The 17,453-nt window shown below is 37.4% G+C and overlaps 1 protein-coding gene across 8 annotated transcripts in view; it reads right to left on the bottom strand.

The window, feature by feature from the left end:
• DDX60L (DExD/H-box 60 like) overlaps nucleotides 1-17,453 on the bottom strand; it is a 124,757-nt gene that overhangs the window by 15,215 nt on the left and 92,089 nt on the right. For 6 of the 8 annotated variants that reach the window (XM_064371006.1, XM_064371008.1, XM_064371009.1 and 3 more), the window contains 6 exons: nucleotides 16,861-17,013; nucleotides 14,879-14,983; nucleotides 8,082-8,282; nucleotides 3,251-3,355; nucleotides 2,888-3,029; nucleotides 1,877-1,998 (listed from right to left, as the gene is read on the bottom strand). In XM_064371006.1, coding sequence (XP_064227076.1) covers nucleotides 1,877-1,998; nucleotides 2,888-3,029; nucleotides 3,251-3,355; nucleotides 8,082-8,282; nucleotides 14,879-14,983; nucleotides 16,861-17,013 — 828 coding nt within the window. Of the gene's footprint in view, nucleotides 1-1,876; nucleotides 1,999-2,887; nucleotides 3,030-3,250; nucleotides 3,356-8,081; nucleotides 8,283-12,427; nucleotides 12,633-14,878; nucleotides 14,984-16,860; nucleotides 17,014-17,453 lie in introns of those variants that run through there. The other 2 variants (XM_064371011.1, XM_064371012.1) reach the window with 2 other exon arrangements.

Here is a 17,453-nt window from a genome sequence, read left to right as displayed (position 1 = left end):
CAGGGGGATTCTTACAAAAACACGCTGTATGGACATAATAAAGAATGCCCCACCAACTCCTTAAGTAGATATAGTATGACAGTTTCCACAAGGCTACTTCCGACTCAGCTCTACCTGTGGATGGACGAAGACAAAAGAAACAATGGACAAATGCAGTTCCACAGTCTGGTGAGAGTGATATGGTCCCTCCATTTGGTATTCTCCAAAGATTCACTGCTATGCCTTCCATATCCTGCCATTGTGCCACCACTGGACACCGTTCTAGGGGAACATGAGCTGCTTATCACCTACACCTTGTGTTGACCACCACCATCTCAAACATGTGTGCTATATAGCCCCATCAGGAGAGCAAGCTCTTGGAAGGCAGCAACTATGTTTCACAACCATGATTTTGACTACAGTGTGCATATGTTTATTGCTCAATAAATCTTTGCTGATTGACTGATACAGAACAGTTATCCCAAATTATGGCACACAATATTAGAGGTATATGAGATGACTTAGTGTGACACACAGAACATTAAACAGTTATAAATCAGTTTTAAAAAACAAAAAGCTGCCCGGGTGCAGTGGCTCACGCCTATAATCCCAGCACTTTGGGAAGCCAAGGTGGACAGATCACTTGAGGTCAGGAGTTCAAAAGCAGACTGGCCAACATGGCAAAACCCCGGCTGTACTAAACATATTAAAAAATTAGCTGGGTGTGGTGGCAGACACCTGTAATCCCAGCTACTTGGGAAACTGAGACAGGAGAATTGCTTGAACCTGGGAGGTGGAAGTTGCAGTGAGCTGAGATCATGCCACTGCACTTCAGCCTAGGCGACAGAGCAAGACTCCATCTCAAAAATGAAATAAAATAAATAAAAAGCTATCTTATTTCCAGTTCTCTTCTATTCTTTCTGATAACCCTAGCAAGTCCAGATGTAATAGACCACCATTGTTTCCCTAACACTTGATAATCTCTTTTTGTAGCAAAGAGAGAGCAGCTTCAGCTGAGAACCATGTTAACTGCATCTATTCCTAGGGCTTCCTTAGTATTGAAACCAGAGATCCTGGTTTTCTATTTAAAGTAGTAGTAAATATGAAGTCTCCTTCTTAAATACTTTAAAATGTGTATGCAAGAAAAAGATGAATAGTTCCAGTGATTTGCAATGTGGATATATGTCAGTAACTAAAATTGGGGGCTCAAGTCTGGAGGTACATCCAGAGGCACTGTGAGGTCAGAAAGCCTAGATTAATGCTAATTCCCTTTTCATTATCTTTTCTTTAGGGTTACTGGATAGAAACAAGCTTCTTCTACATTCCCAGATTCTAATGCACATTTTCTTGAGTTTCGTTTTCTTGTACTTGTTTTGTTGTTGTTGTATCTTTTTTTAAAAAAAAAGTAAGAAATTGGAAACAAACAGTGTTACAAATATACATAGAAAATATTTTTTCTTTCGGTCTCTCAACCCTTAAGTTAGGTGATTCTTTCTTAGGTGACTACTGCAATGTCATCTCAAGAGGACATTAGAGCTCATGATGTAATTCCTTCCCTGGACTCCCATCCCTAGTTGTAAACGACCCCAAGATAAGCAACAGTTGTTGGTTCAGCAGTAGGGCTGCCATTCTATTGAAATGACTATTTATGTATATCATCTCTGTTGCTGCTGATTACATAATTTGCTCCAATAAAATGAAAAATTTTAGGGGTAAGAATTGTTTGTTAGATTAGTAGGGGAAGATGTTTGAACTAAAGATTAAATGAAAAGATTAACACTATTAAAACAAATGGAGTAGCTTATATTAATTTAACCCTATAGGTACTGAATGCATTCCAGTAGCATACATTTAATAACTATCATTATTACATCATTGTAAGTATAACAAACTTTACCTCTGACTGAGAAAAACTTAGATGAGCATTTTGGAATTTTGCTGGAATATATTTTCTTCCAAACAAGTTTGCCAGTACTAACACGAGCTTTTCCATCACATCTTGGGAAAATTGTTGGGTGCCTATTTAAATAAAGAGTATTATTGTAAATAAGAATAATGTTGATTCTATGTATTTTGCACTTAAATTTGTTTTTGTAGTACATTTCCTTTCATTGAAGGCAAAATTTTCTAGTAAATACGGACTTCAGTTACTGACCATATCTGCCATGCACACCTTTAATTTTTTGGTTAAGACAGGAACTTTATATTCTGTGCCTTTTTTTCCATCCTTGTTCTACTTGCCCTAGTTCCCACACCAGAATGTTTACTAATGGGTTTCCTGACTTGCACTCTCCTTCCTTCAGGCCGTCTTGAGAGTGACCAATCTTTCTAAAGCATGAATATAATCATGTCCCTCCCTTACTTAAAAATCTTTAAGAGTATCTCAACAGCTAAGTGAAAAATCCAGGCTTCTTGGCCTGCCATTTAGTGTGTTTCAAATCCTGTCAAAATGAAGCTCCCAGACTTACCTATCAACACTTCTAAATGCTCTAGGTTCTGGTTATCTTGACCTCCACTCCATTCCACCTTCACTCCCCATAACACATGAGTACTATACCATAGGCATTAAAAGGTGGCTAGGTTTAATTACCTGGGCTCTGAAACATACTAAAGTAATATGACCATCGGAAATGTATTCACTTTCTATTCCTCTCAGTTTTCTCTTCTGCAAATATTCTTCATCAGTTAAGTAATACATAAGTAGCCCTCAAATACTCTTTATTAGTTAAAATAAATATAAGTTGACTTTCAGTCCAATTTTTTGCTGTAAATCTGAACATATACTTAGCACTTCTTGGCTTTAAAAAAAGGAGAAGGAGGAAGAAGAAGAGAAAAACATTTCTGAGGTTTTGGTTATTAAACAGATATGTAGCCATTTTTGGACTACATGTATAAAACCCAAGCTTACCTTTAAAGGCTGGTTTACAGAGATTATGAAAAAGGCCTCTCTTGAGAAAATTTACAAAAACAAGATTTGAAGGTTCATGTCTATGCAAATATGATACAAGTCCTGCAAATTTCTTTGGATTACCTTTTTTATTTAAATAGTCCTAAAAATGAGAAAAAAAAAAAAGTTGATGTAACTTACCATGTACTCAAATACCATAAAATACCAGAGTGATTGACAAATATTACCTGACTTCATTTATTAATGAATGGTAAGTAACAGTGTCATTGAATGCAGCTTATATAGAAACTTCAGTTGGTTTAGCATAGAAAGAAATCTACATAGTACTAGTTACAGAGAACAAAAGCCAAAGCATGATCATACCTCTTTGATCAGGAGCTGCAAAGAAAACAAAAAGTAAAGTTTCAAAGTCTCCATGGCTCTTGGTCTCTTAAAAGACAGCAATGAATGCTTTAGCACTGACAACACCTATAAAACAAGAGTACTTCAATTTATCTTGTTTTAAACAGTATTTGTAAATACTGATATGTAATAAACAGTATACATACAAACTATATAGATAATTTTACCAGATCTTATGTGAAAGTAAATTTCATTTGATTTCATATTATCTATTTGACTGTGTCTTCACATGGTACATGCATCTTTGAATAAAATATGTTACATAAAGCAGAACTGTTATACATAACACAGATTGGCAAATAATCTTCTAAATCTCTGAAACAGTGGTAACTAATAGTGGACTGAAAAATATAAAGTATGAAAGCCAATCTGGCTTATAAGATTAGCTCTCCTAGACTATTCTAAAGGAAAATCGAGTAATTATATTGTTCTGAGTCTTGAATTATCCCATCAAAAACTAATGGAACTAGGTAGATTGCAGTCAACAGATTAGAAAAATCTGGATCTGTGTCATCACCCAAATTTCATGTCAAATTGTAATTTGCAGTGTTGGAGGTGGGGCCTGATGGGAGGTGATTGGATCATGGAGGTGAATTTCTCCTTTGGTGCTGTTCTCATGATGGTGAGTTACCGTGCGATCTCATTGTTCAAAAGTGTGTAGCACCTTCCCTCTATCTCTCCCTTCCTCCTCCTCCAGCCATGTTAGACACACCTCTTTCCCCTTCACCTTCCTCCATCATTGAAAGTTTCCTGAGGCCTACCCAGAAGCAGAAGCTGCTTTGCTTCCTATACAGCCTGCAGAACCATGGGCCAATGAAATATCTTTTCTTTATAAATTACCCAGTCTCACGTATTTCTGTACAGCAATGTGAGAATGGACTAATACAGAAAATTGATACTGAGGAGTGGGGCACTACTATACAGGTATCTGAAAATGTGGAAACAATTTTGCAACTGGGTAGTGAACAGAGGCTGGAATTTTATGGAGGGCTCAGAAGAAGACAGGAAGATGAAGAAAAGTTTGGAACATGCTAGAGACTTGTTAAACTATTGTGACCAAAATGCCGACAGTAATATGGACAGTGAAGTCCAGGCTGATGAGGTCTAGATGAAGATGAAGGTGAAGAACTTATTGAAATTGGAGCAAAGGTCACTTTGTTCAGTATTAGCAAAGAGGTTAGCTGCATTGTGCCCCCGCTGTAGGTATTTGGAGAACTTTGAACTTGAAAGAGATGACTTAGAGTATGTGGCAGAAATAAATTTCTAAGCAGTAAAGTGTTCAAGATGTAGCCTGGCTGCTTCCACCAATCTATGCGCCTATGCATTAGCAAAGAAATGACCTGAAACTGGAGCTTGTATTTGAAAGGGAAGCAGAGTGTAAAAGTCTTAACATTTTCAGCTTAGCCATGTGACAGAAAAGCCTATTTTCTGGGAAGGAATTCAAGCAGCCTGCATATATTTGTACAACCAAAAGGAAGGCAAATGCTGATAGCCAAGACAACTGGAAAAGGCCTCAAAGGCATTTCAGAAACCTTTGCAGCATTCCCTCCCATCACAGGCTGGAGTGCAGGAGATCATAGCTCACTGCAACCTCAAACTCCTGGACTCAAGTGATCCTCCTGCCTCAGCCTCCCAAATAGCTGGGACTACAAGTATATGCTACCATACCCAGCCAGTGAAACTTTTTCTAATAAAGAAATCAAAGCAATTAAAATAGAAACTAAATTAAAAATCTAATTTAATAAATATACTTCTTACTTCAAAAACAACTTGAATGTGATAAACTGAAAAGGTTCTGCATGTGATAAACACTATCAATTTACAAAAAACTATAACTAGAAACTTCTCCTAAAAAAGTAACATATAAAAATAAAGAAAAGGATCCATATATATGGGCAGAAGAAGTCAGGTGGCCTACAAGAAAACAGCAATCAGTAGGGCCACAAATTATATCTCTACAATAGTAGAAGCCAAAGAAAATGAAGCATCAACAATTTTGAAGACGAATGCCTCAAATCCAGTAAATTTATGCCTAGTTAAATTGTCCTTACTACAAAAAAAAACAAAACCATCTCCTCAAATATGGAGGAGCCCAGTAAATATCCCACCGTCATAAACTTTATTATATAAAAAACAACAACTAAAACCTTGAAAGTGTACTACTCTCTCTTCCTGGGAGATTAATCAAAATTAAGAGCTCAAGAATGGGGCCACTTTTACATAGAACTGGGTGTTCAGCAGGCACACACTTGACTCATTACAGGGTTCTGGGAAGACTCTTCCTCTTGGAAAGTGGAATCTGATGTAACTGGCCATCATAATGAATATATAAGAATATGGAAAACTTGGTAACCTTACAGTGACATTTAATTAAATTTAAATTTTAATGTGAATTGTATATTCCTCAATATGCCTCTCAAAATTGTTCTGATTGAAAACCTCAGGCAAATTTACCAAATTCTGATATCTAATTCAATATACCTGCATCCATTTTTTAAAAAACAGTCACCCACATTTAAGTAGAAAAGACTGGAAGAAATATACCAAAATAATAAAGCAGTTTCCTTGGAGTAGTGGAACTAAGTATGGGTTATTTTTCCTCCTTTGAGCTTTTCTATGTTTCCAAATAGTCTTTTATAAACAGGTTATTTTATATTTAAAATATAATTTTTATTTTTAATACAGCAATACTGTTTCCTCATTCTTATCTGGAATTAAGAATGATACATTTGAGAACAAATTCAACCTTTCATTTCAATTACAATTCTTCTAATAATGCTTTAATGTAGACATTTCTTATTTATCCAATTAATTAAGTAGCAAATGCTGACGACATAACAGAATTTAAGGTAGATGCAAATCTGTTTTACCACAATATATACTAATTTATATTATCACTGTTTGCTCATATTTGATCTCCTTTATAAAGGAAAAAGTAAACAATAACATATAAAGTTAGCAAAGTGCTTTTCCCATTCTTCTCTTTAAAGAACACTAAAGAAAAACAAAAAACCTAAACCTAAAATCATAAGACCTGAAACTACCAATGATAGTAGCTAGCGTTTATATGTTTACTACTAATTGAATATGATGCTAAGAAGTCCTTGACTTGCATTAATTAGTTCATTTAATTTAACTACAATCTATAGTGGTTGTTATTGCCATTTTATAGCTGATAGTTCGGAGGTTTAGGAAAATGTAATTGCCTTTCCTAAAGTTAAATAGTCAGTAAATAATTGAACCATGGATCTATTCCAGACCTTTATAAATCTATAGCCAATATTCAACCACTATACTATATTGCTTTTCACACATTAAAATAGCCCTGGTAATTCTTAATGCCTTATGGTCTTTCGTGGTAAAACAAAACTAATTATTTTTTTCTGTCCTGAATAAACATATAATAATCAAAAAAATACAAAGCATTAAAAGAGTGATGAAACTCAAGAGTTATTGTTACTGTTGACCTAAAAAATACTGAGGCAAAATTCATAGAGAGAGTTCATTTGGGCCAAAGTTGAGGATAGCTGTCTGGGACAGACACACTTCCAAGTTGTCCCGGGAAGTTTTCAGTTCAGCTTTTGTTACAAGCAGATTTTTAAAGGCAAAAGGGGACGAGAAGTGGGCTGATAAAAAGTTTTTTTGACAGGAGTTCTCATAGTCTTACGGAAATAACATTGATTTGTGATTGGCTATACATTGTTGAACTACAGGGAATGAGGTATGGTGTCCAATGTATGGTGTTTTATGGCTACTTCATGTCAGTTAGCCTAGAGCCCACAGAGCAAGTGGCTTCAAGAGGTAATTATTCAGCTCAAGAGGGGAGTGAGATGTGACTGCTGTTACACCCTTTCACATTCCAGTGCCTCTCTGGGCCTGATAATAAAGGGCACTCACATTCCTCAGATAAAAAGTTTCTTGGCCAGGCGCGGTGGCTCACACCTCTAATCCCAACATTTTGGGAGGCTAAGGCCAGTGTGATGGCAAACACTGAGTGTCAACTTGATTGGATTGAAGGATGCGAAGTACTGATCTTGGGTGTGTCTGTGAGGGTGTTGCCAAAGGAGATTAATATTTGAGTCAGTGGGCTGAGAAAGGCAGACCCACCCTTAATCTGGGTGGGCACCATCTAATCAGCTGCCAGCACGGCTAGAAAATAAAGCAGGCAGAAAAATGTGAAAAGGCTACCCTGGCCTAGCCTCCCAGCCTACACTGGACTCCATGTTCTTTCGTTTTGGGACTCAGACTGTCTTCCTTGCACATGGCCTATTGAGGGTCCTTGTGATCATGTGAGTTAAAATACTTAATAAACTCCCCTTTATATACATATACACACACACACACATATACATACACACACACACACACACACACACACATATATATGTGTATCCTATTAGTTCTGTCCCTCTAGAGAACCCTGACTAATACAGTGGGTGGACTACTTCAGCCCAGGAGTTTGAGACCAGCCTGGGCAACATAGTGAGACCTCATCTCTACAAAAAAACAAAATAAAAATTAGCTGGGCCCAGTGGTATACACCTGTAGTCCCAGCTACTCGGGATGCTGAGTGGGGAGAATCACTTGAGACCAGGTGATTAAGGCTGCAGTAAACCATGATTGCACCACTGCACTCCAGCCTAGGTGACACAGTGAGACCCTGTCTCCAAAAAAAAAATCCGAAAAGAAAGTTTATTTTCCTTCTCACCACAGACTTCTAAAAGAGCAGCAGACCTGACTACAGCCAGGCCAGTGATGAAGACTGAACCTCAGGCAGGGTCCAGCACGGTACCTTTGCCTTGGCATCCTCTGGGTCATCTTTCTTGGAAGCCAGCAGCATGAGTCGCAGGACTAGGGTTATGCTGAGAGGAAACTGCCCTCTCAGCTCAGGAACATTGGATGCAATGAGTCTTTTTATTTTGGGCAATGGGATATCAAAGAAATAGACATCTCCAAGCAGGTCTTGACCTCTTCTTCCAGCACGACCAGACATCTGGAAGCAGCAAAGGATCACAGTGTAAAACCTCCTCAAATAATTTCCTAGGAATTCAAAAGATCTACGACTTTACACTTGTTATCCTGGATTGTGATAAACTGTGCATTTAGTCCTGAAACTAATCCATGTTAATATGGCACTTAAAAAATACAGTGTGGCTGGACAAAAGAGATAATGAGGGAGGCATTGTGATATATATTTGGTCTTTGGCCCACTTTGCTGGCATATAACTCTTAAAATCCTTGGACTCTCCAGTATCTTTGTATGTTAATGAGTTGGCTGATGGCTAGCAGTCTCTAGGCAGCTTTGGGATAGGGATTGGTCACCATAAAGACCAAGGCATGATTAGAGGACTGAGACTTTCAGCCCCTTCTTGCAATTTCCAGGGGAGGGAGAAGGGTTAAAGGTTAAGGTGATCACCAATGGCCAATTCATCAGGCATGTGTCATGACATTTTCATAAAAACCTAAAAGGACTGTCTCAAAGAGCTTCCAGACAGCTGAATACATGGAGGTTCCTGGAGGGTGGTATGCCCTCAAAAGGGCATGGAAGCTCCTGGCCCCATACCTTGCCCTCACAGCTCTTCTGTATCCTTTATAACATCCTTCATAATAAACTGATAAATATAAGTGTTTCTGAGTTTGATGAGCCACTCTAGCAAATTAATTGAACCCAAAGAGGGGGTCATGGGAACCCCAACTTGAAGCCAGTTGGTCGTAAGTTCCAGAGAACCAGACTTGTGACTGGTATCTGAAGAGTTGGCCGTCTTGGGAACTGAGCCCTCAGTGTGTGGAATCCGACACTATCTTCAGGTAGGTAATGTGAAATTGAATTGAGCTGCAGAACTGACTGCTCACTTGGTGGTGGGCAGAAATCCCCAAACATTTAGTCACTGAAGTCTTCTGTGTTGATTGTAGTGATTATTACAGAGTGAGAGAATAGAAAAAGCAGTGTGTGTTCTTCCTCATATTCAGAGGCAGTGTCATTAACAGGTATCCCTATCATGCAGACAACTGTACTGGGCATTGCACAATGATATGTAAAAGAAATTTACAAATGAAACCTGCTCTCAAGGAGCTTACAGTCCATATACTCCCACTCTTTCTCACCACACACACACACACACACACACACACACACACACACAGAAAGTGGGGGGGGGAATAGAACTAGAGAGTGGCTTAAATAGGGAAACTTCTCAGCCCTATTTTCAATCAGATGCTTTTTTGCAAATGAAGGATTCAGACTTCTTCTGTTCTCATTGGTTGGAATACTTGAGCTCTGACTGGGACTGGGTGGTTTCAAGCTCCAAAGCAGAAGAATCTGTCAGATGTTTCTTTCAAACAGCTAGATGTGGGGAGTTCCAACCACACTTGGAACCGTTCCCTATTTAAGCCATTTTCTCTAACTCTTTTAACAAACAGAGTTAAAAGTAATGAAAGTTAAAAAGTGTGCCTAAGCTCCTTGAGATACAAATAAAGTATAATTATTGAACGAGATGACATTTTGAAAGGCTTCGTGGAAGAGGTATGTCAAGGACCAACTCTTTGTAGAAGAAATAACAGCCATTTATTCAATGCTTAGTATGTGCTAGGCCCTTTATATAAATTAGTTTCAGGCAGTCTTTGTAATAATCTGGTGAGGTAGAGAGTATTGTCAGCCTCATTTAAAAATAAAGCAGGACTTCCAGTGTGATGTCGAAAAAAAAAAAGAACAAAGATAAGAAAACTGAGCGCAGAGAACCTAAGCCATGTAGCCACAATCCAATAACCGAGAAGTAACAGAATCAACCAATCCTTGACATTTTTTAATCAAAGTCCTCAGGGACCATGTGAGCCTGCCTCTGGAATCCTAAAAATTCTATTCCTAAAGATTACAGGGTAGACAACCCATGCAAAAAAATGACTGCAGAGAAGAAAGCAAGAAGACAGAGATTAGAAAGATGGTTGGAAACAGTAAGAAGATTAGATTGATTAGGACAAATCCTCATGAGCATGAGAACATACATATTTTAGATAGAGAGCAAAGGGATCTTGTTGATACAGGGCTGGAATATTGCCAACACTGCTATATTTCATCCTAGAGTAGAATTAACCATCAATATTCCCTCATCAGAGATGACATGAAGAAACTATGCTATCTATCATCTGTAGCACAGAATAGAATACAGGCAAATGAGAACCAGGAGGACTGTTGTTAAAGAATGTCCCTGGCCAACAGATAGAACGGACTCCTATGGCTGAGGTGCTCAAAGTTAAAACAGAACTAGGCAGCCATGGTGGGGTGAGGGAGTGGTTGTGGACGCTGTGTTCTCAGAAAGATGCTGTAAAGGTGTCAAAGGACCTTCCTTCCTACAATCAAGCCAAACTAGCTGCTGTTGGTGGTGCCAAGATCAACTGTAGTTGGAAAGCCCCACTCCTAGCTGTTTGAAAGAAACATCTGATGAAAACTTCTGGTTTAGGACCTTGGAAACCACTCAGTCAGGGTCAACTATTTCAACCAATCAGAGCTGAAGAAGCTTGAATCCTTCATTTGCAAAAAAAAAAGGATCTGATTGAAAACAAGGCTGAGAACTTTCCCTAGTTAAGCCAAACCCTCCTTTTGTTCTTTGGAGAGCACACTTTCACTTGCAGTAAAAGCTGAGTTTCTCCAATCTTCAGATTGTTTTCTACAGAAAATAAAACTCTGTTTTGCCTCTGCAGATCTCATGTCCTTTTGTTAACACTCTTATAATAATCCTGGGTAAAGAATGAAGGAAGAAGGATGCTGCTACAGAAATTGTGAGACAGAAACCTGAGACACCATGGCAGGAGAGTAATCGGATGCTTTTTGAAATAGATTAAGCATCAAAAGCAAAGGAGAGAAAGGCATTAAAGAGCTCCAGAGTGAAAAAGTGTGCATAGTAAATGAAGGAGGAAATGTTTAATAAGGACCTTCAATGTGTCTTTTCCTATTCACTTAACCCTTACCAAGGCTGTGGGGTGGTGATTATCATGGACATTCTGGAGATGGAGATAGTGAAGGAAGATCCCGCCGTGTAGTAGATATCTCACCTGAGGTCTCACATCTGTTTGGCAATAATTACCTCATGCCCACAGATTTTCCATTATCACGGTTTCCATTATACCACAACTGAAAATGGCAGCCGGGCATAGATGGATGCACATTGCACAGAAGAAATCATCAGTTCCACAAACACTGTGAGCATCTCTTGTCATTCCCATGCTAATTGCTATTAGGGATACAAATTCCTTCATGGAATTTACAAGAGTACAGTGCATGTGACCGAACAAGCACAATCACATTTCCCCAAAGCTGGAGTAATCAAAGAAAATCAAAGAAAACTTGAAAGAAAACAAATAACAGTTCAATCAGAACCTTATAAAAAGGGCTGGAATTTCAATCAGGGGAGAAAAGGAAAAGTCTCTAAGAGGAAAAAGCAGAGCAGAGGTCCTGATGAACAAGGCATAACAGAAATGAGAGGTCAATTACTAAAACAATTTGTGCCAGAAGGTTCTCACTAGGAAAGAACAAGAAATAAATATACATATTTTTTAAAAATCACATGGTGATCAGGATGCAAAGGGCCCTACTAATAACAGCTGGCATTCATTGGGCACTTACTATGTGCCAGGCACAGTTCTGAGCGGTGTACACTTTTCAGTTAGTCCTCATAATCACCTTCTGAAATATAATTATTGTCACCATTGTACAGATTGAGAAACTGACACCCGAGAAATTAACTAACTTGTCCGCGATTGCACAGCTAGTAAAGAGTAAAGCAAAGATTCAAGCCTAGGGAATCTAGGACCAGATGCTCCTCTATTAATCATTACACATATTCCTTCAGAAGCACTGTGAAGACCTAGCACATAGGTACCTGAGGCAAGAGTTGAGCCAGGCCACCAGTGTCGGTGGTGAGCACTCTCAGCAAAAGAGAGGCAGGGCAACAGGCTGGTCTGAATGTCACAACACTGACATGGTGGTGAAGAGGCCCAGGAAAGGACACCAAGAGACTGTGACAGCAAAAGGGGCATTCTGATAACTAGAGCAATCCCAGGCTTATGCCAATAGCGAGACTTCTGGAGACCTTGGAAGGCAGCGAATGTGTTTTTGTTCATGAGAGAGAAGTGACTCACTGGGGCCCAGACGCAGACTGTGGTAGGCAGCTTTCTCAGTGGCTGCTTCCAATGAGTCTTATCATCTCAGCTTCCCGCTATTCACAGCCTTGTGTAATCTGTTCTCCTTGATTATTGAAGAAAAGCCGGGGAGGTGAAGCTAACAAGTATTCTCCTTATTTTACAGGCAGTACAGTCCCATGAAGATTGAGTGACATGAGGAAGATACCTAGGAGCAGGTCACGACACACATTTGACTATAATAAATGTCATTTCAAGGAATACATAAATATTTTTAAAAGACAGAAAATGGAAAGACCAAAAGGAGAAAATGGCATGTAAGCAGAAAACCCCTATCATTTTTTTCAATTAATACAGTAAAGCGTATTCTTCGCTTTAAAAAGCTAATATAAAATACATAGTTCAGGGTTCTGTAATATCTGCTGTGCTAGGAAAAATCACACTCCCATGAGACTAGATGCCTCTATAAAAGAAAGCACTAAAAAAAATGGAAGATGCGTAGCTTCATGTCATGTATTCAAACAGATCTAGAGAAAGAAAAAGATTCTGATTCAATGGACAAAAGTCACTGAAGTCGGTGAGTGAGACTAACCAACTTTGGAGACTAAATTTTCTATTTCTAAATAATAACTTATGTTGCGTGAGAAACATAAATCTACAGGTAGATTTACTTTTTTAAAACATTAGTATAAAACATAGTAAATGCTTACTTCTGAAGAAGTCAAAACACTGACATGAAGTCAAAATAATGACAGCTAAATTAAGACTGTAGATACAGAATCATGACGAAAGTGAACTGTATGAAATACTTCGAGTATGATTAACATTAAGTGGTCTCAAGTGCAAGCAGTAGAACTAACATTTTCTGGTTCTCATTGTAAGACACATCCTTATAGACACACTGTAAATAACATGGAAATGGCATGGAAATACATTTCTGATATCAGTGCATTTCCCTAAACAGAGCCAGCCTGACATTTGGGATGATGAGGCAGTTGTTCAAGGGTATAAGTCCCAGAAAGGTCTGCCACCTGACCCTCGAGAAACAAACAAAATCCATCCAGAGACAAAATATATTTTATTCTGTCCTAGGAGATAATGCTAAGTCCTCAGGGCAGGATAACAAAGTTGTTTCATTCTCATTACGGTCCACAGTGAATAAATGATGTTGGATTTCTTCCAAACAAGAGAGTTTGGCAAGGAGGAGAAAAAAGGAGACTATAATTCTGAAGGAAACAAAAGTCCCTTAAGACAAACTTTGGTCACTACATAAAAAATTCCAGCTCAGGGGCTTTCTGTTTTTCATAACAGCACCTGCAAAAGGTGATATGGTCCATAACTATACTTGAGAAAAGAAAAATACGGCTTTTAAGGTTGAAACAGCAACATCCTAAAAAATCATGAAATAGATATAAACTCATTTTCTCTGTAAAATCACAGTCTTCACATTCCAATCTAGGAGAGTTCACATGATCTACATTTTAATAAGAAAAGAGGAAAATTTCAAGAATAAGCACAATGAAAAAATTTATAATTTATTGTTCATATTTTGAGACTAGGTAAAGATCACTGACAGTTTTTTTTAGCCGTGTGTAGAGAGGAGGTGGTTTTTCTTCCCTTTGACTTACAAGATATGTCACAGATAGGATGTCACATAAGGAAATGAGAAGACGCTCAGGCATGACATTTTGTCATAGTGTCTAAATCTCTGTTATATGGCCTTTCTCTTTTATTTTTATTTTTCTCACTCTCAACCTTGTTTTTTTTTTCATTTATCTCCCTTTCCTTCCTGGCCTTATAATACAGACACGTTTTTATCCTCGATTTTTAACAAGTTATCTAGAGACCTCCAAGTAATATTTATTACTCCAGAAATTCCACTAAAATGATAATGAAGTTTTTTTAAAAAAGCATAAACCCCCAAGAAGGTGAATTGTATTAAAGTTTTGGAATTTGGAAAATAGTTGGTCAATGACCCCTAAATACTCAAATTTGCAGTAAGAAAGTCAAAACCTACCTAATTTAAATAACAGGATTCCCAAAACACTCAGGAATTGATAATACAAGTACCACACACAGAGAAAGGCATATTTAAGGAAACAGTTAACACAAGGAATTTCAGACCATTTTACATATTCCCAGAAAAATAAAGGAGCACTATAAAGGATCCAGAATCAGCACAGCTGTATATTTCTCAAGAAATATAAAAACTACACTAAAAACGGAACTACACTAAGATTATTAAGCCAATAAACCCTAACTGTGAGAAAATAGTGAAACATAAATCACACATGAAACAACAAGATATAAGATCACTCAATTCAAAAATGTTATGCCTCATAGAAAGTAAAAGGAACAATAGAAACTGTAACCCGATACCAGATGCAAATGCCGCATGGTTCATTATTTCACACCCAGCTTTCAGCAGTGGGAGTAACAGAGTCATAGAGTTACCTGTCTGTAATTTAAAGCATCCAGATAGACTGAGTCTTGAGCAAAAACAACAGATTTGCATGGCATGTGGATCCCTAAGGCAAATGTTTCAGTAGCTGTCACTACCTAGAAAAAAAAAAAGAGTTAATTCAAAATATAGCATATCTGTAAGGACACAAGATCTATTTTCCACTCCAGTGACTGAAGAACTCTTTGAGCCTGATAAACCACGTCATTAAAATTAACATACTAGCCACACTGTTCTTACAACTGCCTGACTATTCAAAGAACACTGCTACTTCAGCATCCTGTTGACATTTGCTCACCCTAAAATCATTTCACCCAAATCTGTATTTGCAGACTCTTTCTGATCTCTATATAAATGTCCAAAAAGACTTCCTGCACCATCGTAGTTAGATGCACAATAAATATGTGTCCAATCAATGCAGGAATGAATGAACAACCAGCATACAAATTTTCCTTAAGATGGGGTAATAATGTTTTGACTTACATACTCTGGACAACTACCTTCTCTTATTCTCATGTTTGTTTATGAAGGTTTTATCTAAACAGATAACTGATCTAATTAATTGAAGCATAATAAAGTTACATTTTCCTTCTTACTTTCTTTCTTAATGTTAGTTATGTGTCCACTCACCTATTTAATGCTAGGTGCATATAGCTGCTCTCTCTTCCTGTTAAATACATTGATATTAACCTGTGCCATAATTACTTTAATTATTTAATGACAAAGAGTAAGCACAAATACTTTCTAATTGATATTTATAAACCTATCCAAATTCAACCCACTATTTGTTCATCTTTAAAAGTTCATCAATAAAAAGGATAGAAAGGCTCAAATCACTAAACTTTAGAATTTAGCTACAACAAGTGTCATTTTAAAAAAAACTGTTCTTTTTTTTTAAATGCAAGCTCCCACATTTTCAGAATAACACTTTTATAGTGATCTGGCTATTCATTCATTCATTTATTTTTTCACTGATTTACTCACTCATTACATTTTACTGAGCCACTACTATGTGACAAGGTCTACAATATTGAGTGTGATAAACAAAATTGATGTGATCTTTGCCCGTAATTAATAACCTTTATGAAAACTTTTTTTCTGGTTATTTGCCCATTTTAATGACAAATAAAATTATACCTATATGAAAACTGAGCAGATTTTGTTTTTATAAACAGCAGGAAACAACTTTTGATATCTAATATTCCTCACTCTTCTTAAGATTACAAAAATAAACACCCTGAATAGCATGATGACTACACTTCTACACAACTCTTCACACACAGACACACACAAGCATATGCGCAACCAAGCTATAAAGCTGGTGCTTGTTTCTCCAAATCCCCCTAAAGAAAACTGACTAGGTAATTACATGAACATTCTTAGTGAATTTACGGAGGCTATCCCCACATAGAAAGAGAATGTTCCAAGCTTCTGAAACATACTAACAAAAAGTTAACAAGCATCTAACTACGAGCCATGAAGATCTCCTTACCCTCTTCCAACTTCCTTTGGAGGTGTTACATCTATCAACTCTGTCTAGAACATGTTAGTCTAGTGCAAGCTTTTCCAGTTCTTAAAAAAGAAATGTCTTTCTCTTAGATGAGTTATGACATTGGAAAATAGTCTGACTAAAAGTGTAGTCATTTATACTAAAAGTATCAATATCCTTAAGAAATCTCTAGGGTAAAATTTTAAGAGCTATGTCCTAGATACTAAGTGTTGAAGGGTAAAGGGTTACATAATAGCTGTACTACTTCATTATAAATATTATTTTTCAGTGTAGAAATAGTTTTTAAACCCGTTTAATAAATGGGAAAGATGGAGAAGCAGTTCAGTGAGTTGTAATTAAAAGACACTGGTTAGATGTCTTTTATTACAACTTTTTAAAACAACTGGTATAATTTTTTACCTTTTACTGGTATTCAGCACCATATATGCACCACATTATTTTATAAATGCAAAGAAATGTACCTACCCTAATAAGCCCTTTTGCAAAGAGTATCTCAACTAACTCTTTTCCTTTAAAATGCATGGCGCTGTGATGATATCCAATCCCCCTTTGTGCTAAAGTCATCAGTTCTTCACCTTTTCTCGTTAATTGCACTCGTTTTAATACTGTATTCAAAGTCTAAAACAAGAAAGGAGTGTGAAACAATTGATCATGTATTTTATTTAATTTCAAGTTCAACCAGAATCAAAAGACATTTTCATGAACAAATCACTGACACCTTGCACACAGTGAGGCTGCCCTCTGACCCTGAACCTACATGTTTCATAGCTACAGAAACAATCTGCCCATTTTTGCGAACAGAATCCCTCAGAGAAGAGACACGCAAAGAGAGAGAGAGAGAGACTTCTCCAAGAAGGCAGAGCATGTTCTCTACTCCAGATGATCCGAGAATTCTTACTTCTCACTGTGAACCACTCACAAGTTATATCCAAACCCCTTAAAATGTGCATACTCTCACAGCCTCACTTCTAAGAATTTATTCTCAGGAGGAAATCCAGCAGCTGGCAAAGATGTCAAAGGTAAAATCGTATTATAAGAACAAGAAAAAATAATAAGAT

This window comes from Aotus nancymaae, unplaced genomic scaffold (genome assembly GCF_030222135.1).
Source record: "Aotus nancymaae isolate 86718 unplaced genomic scaffold, 86718_ANA_hifiasm-v0.15.2.pri h1tg000115l, whole genome shotgun sequence".
In the NCBI taxonomy this organism is placed as follows: Eukaryota; Metazoa; Chordata; class Mammalia; order Primates; family Aotidae; genus Aotus; species Aotus nancymaae.
The sequence above is the reverse complement of the archived record's forward strand: the minus strand, read 5'-3'. Positions and strand labels throughout refer to the sequence as shown.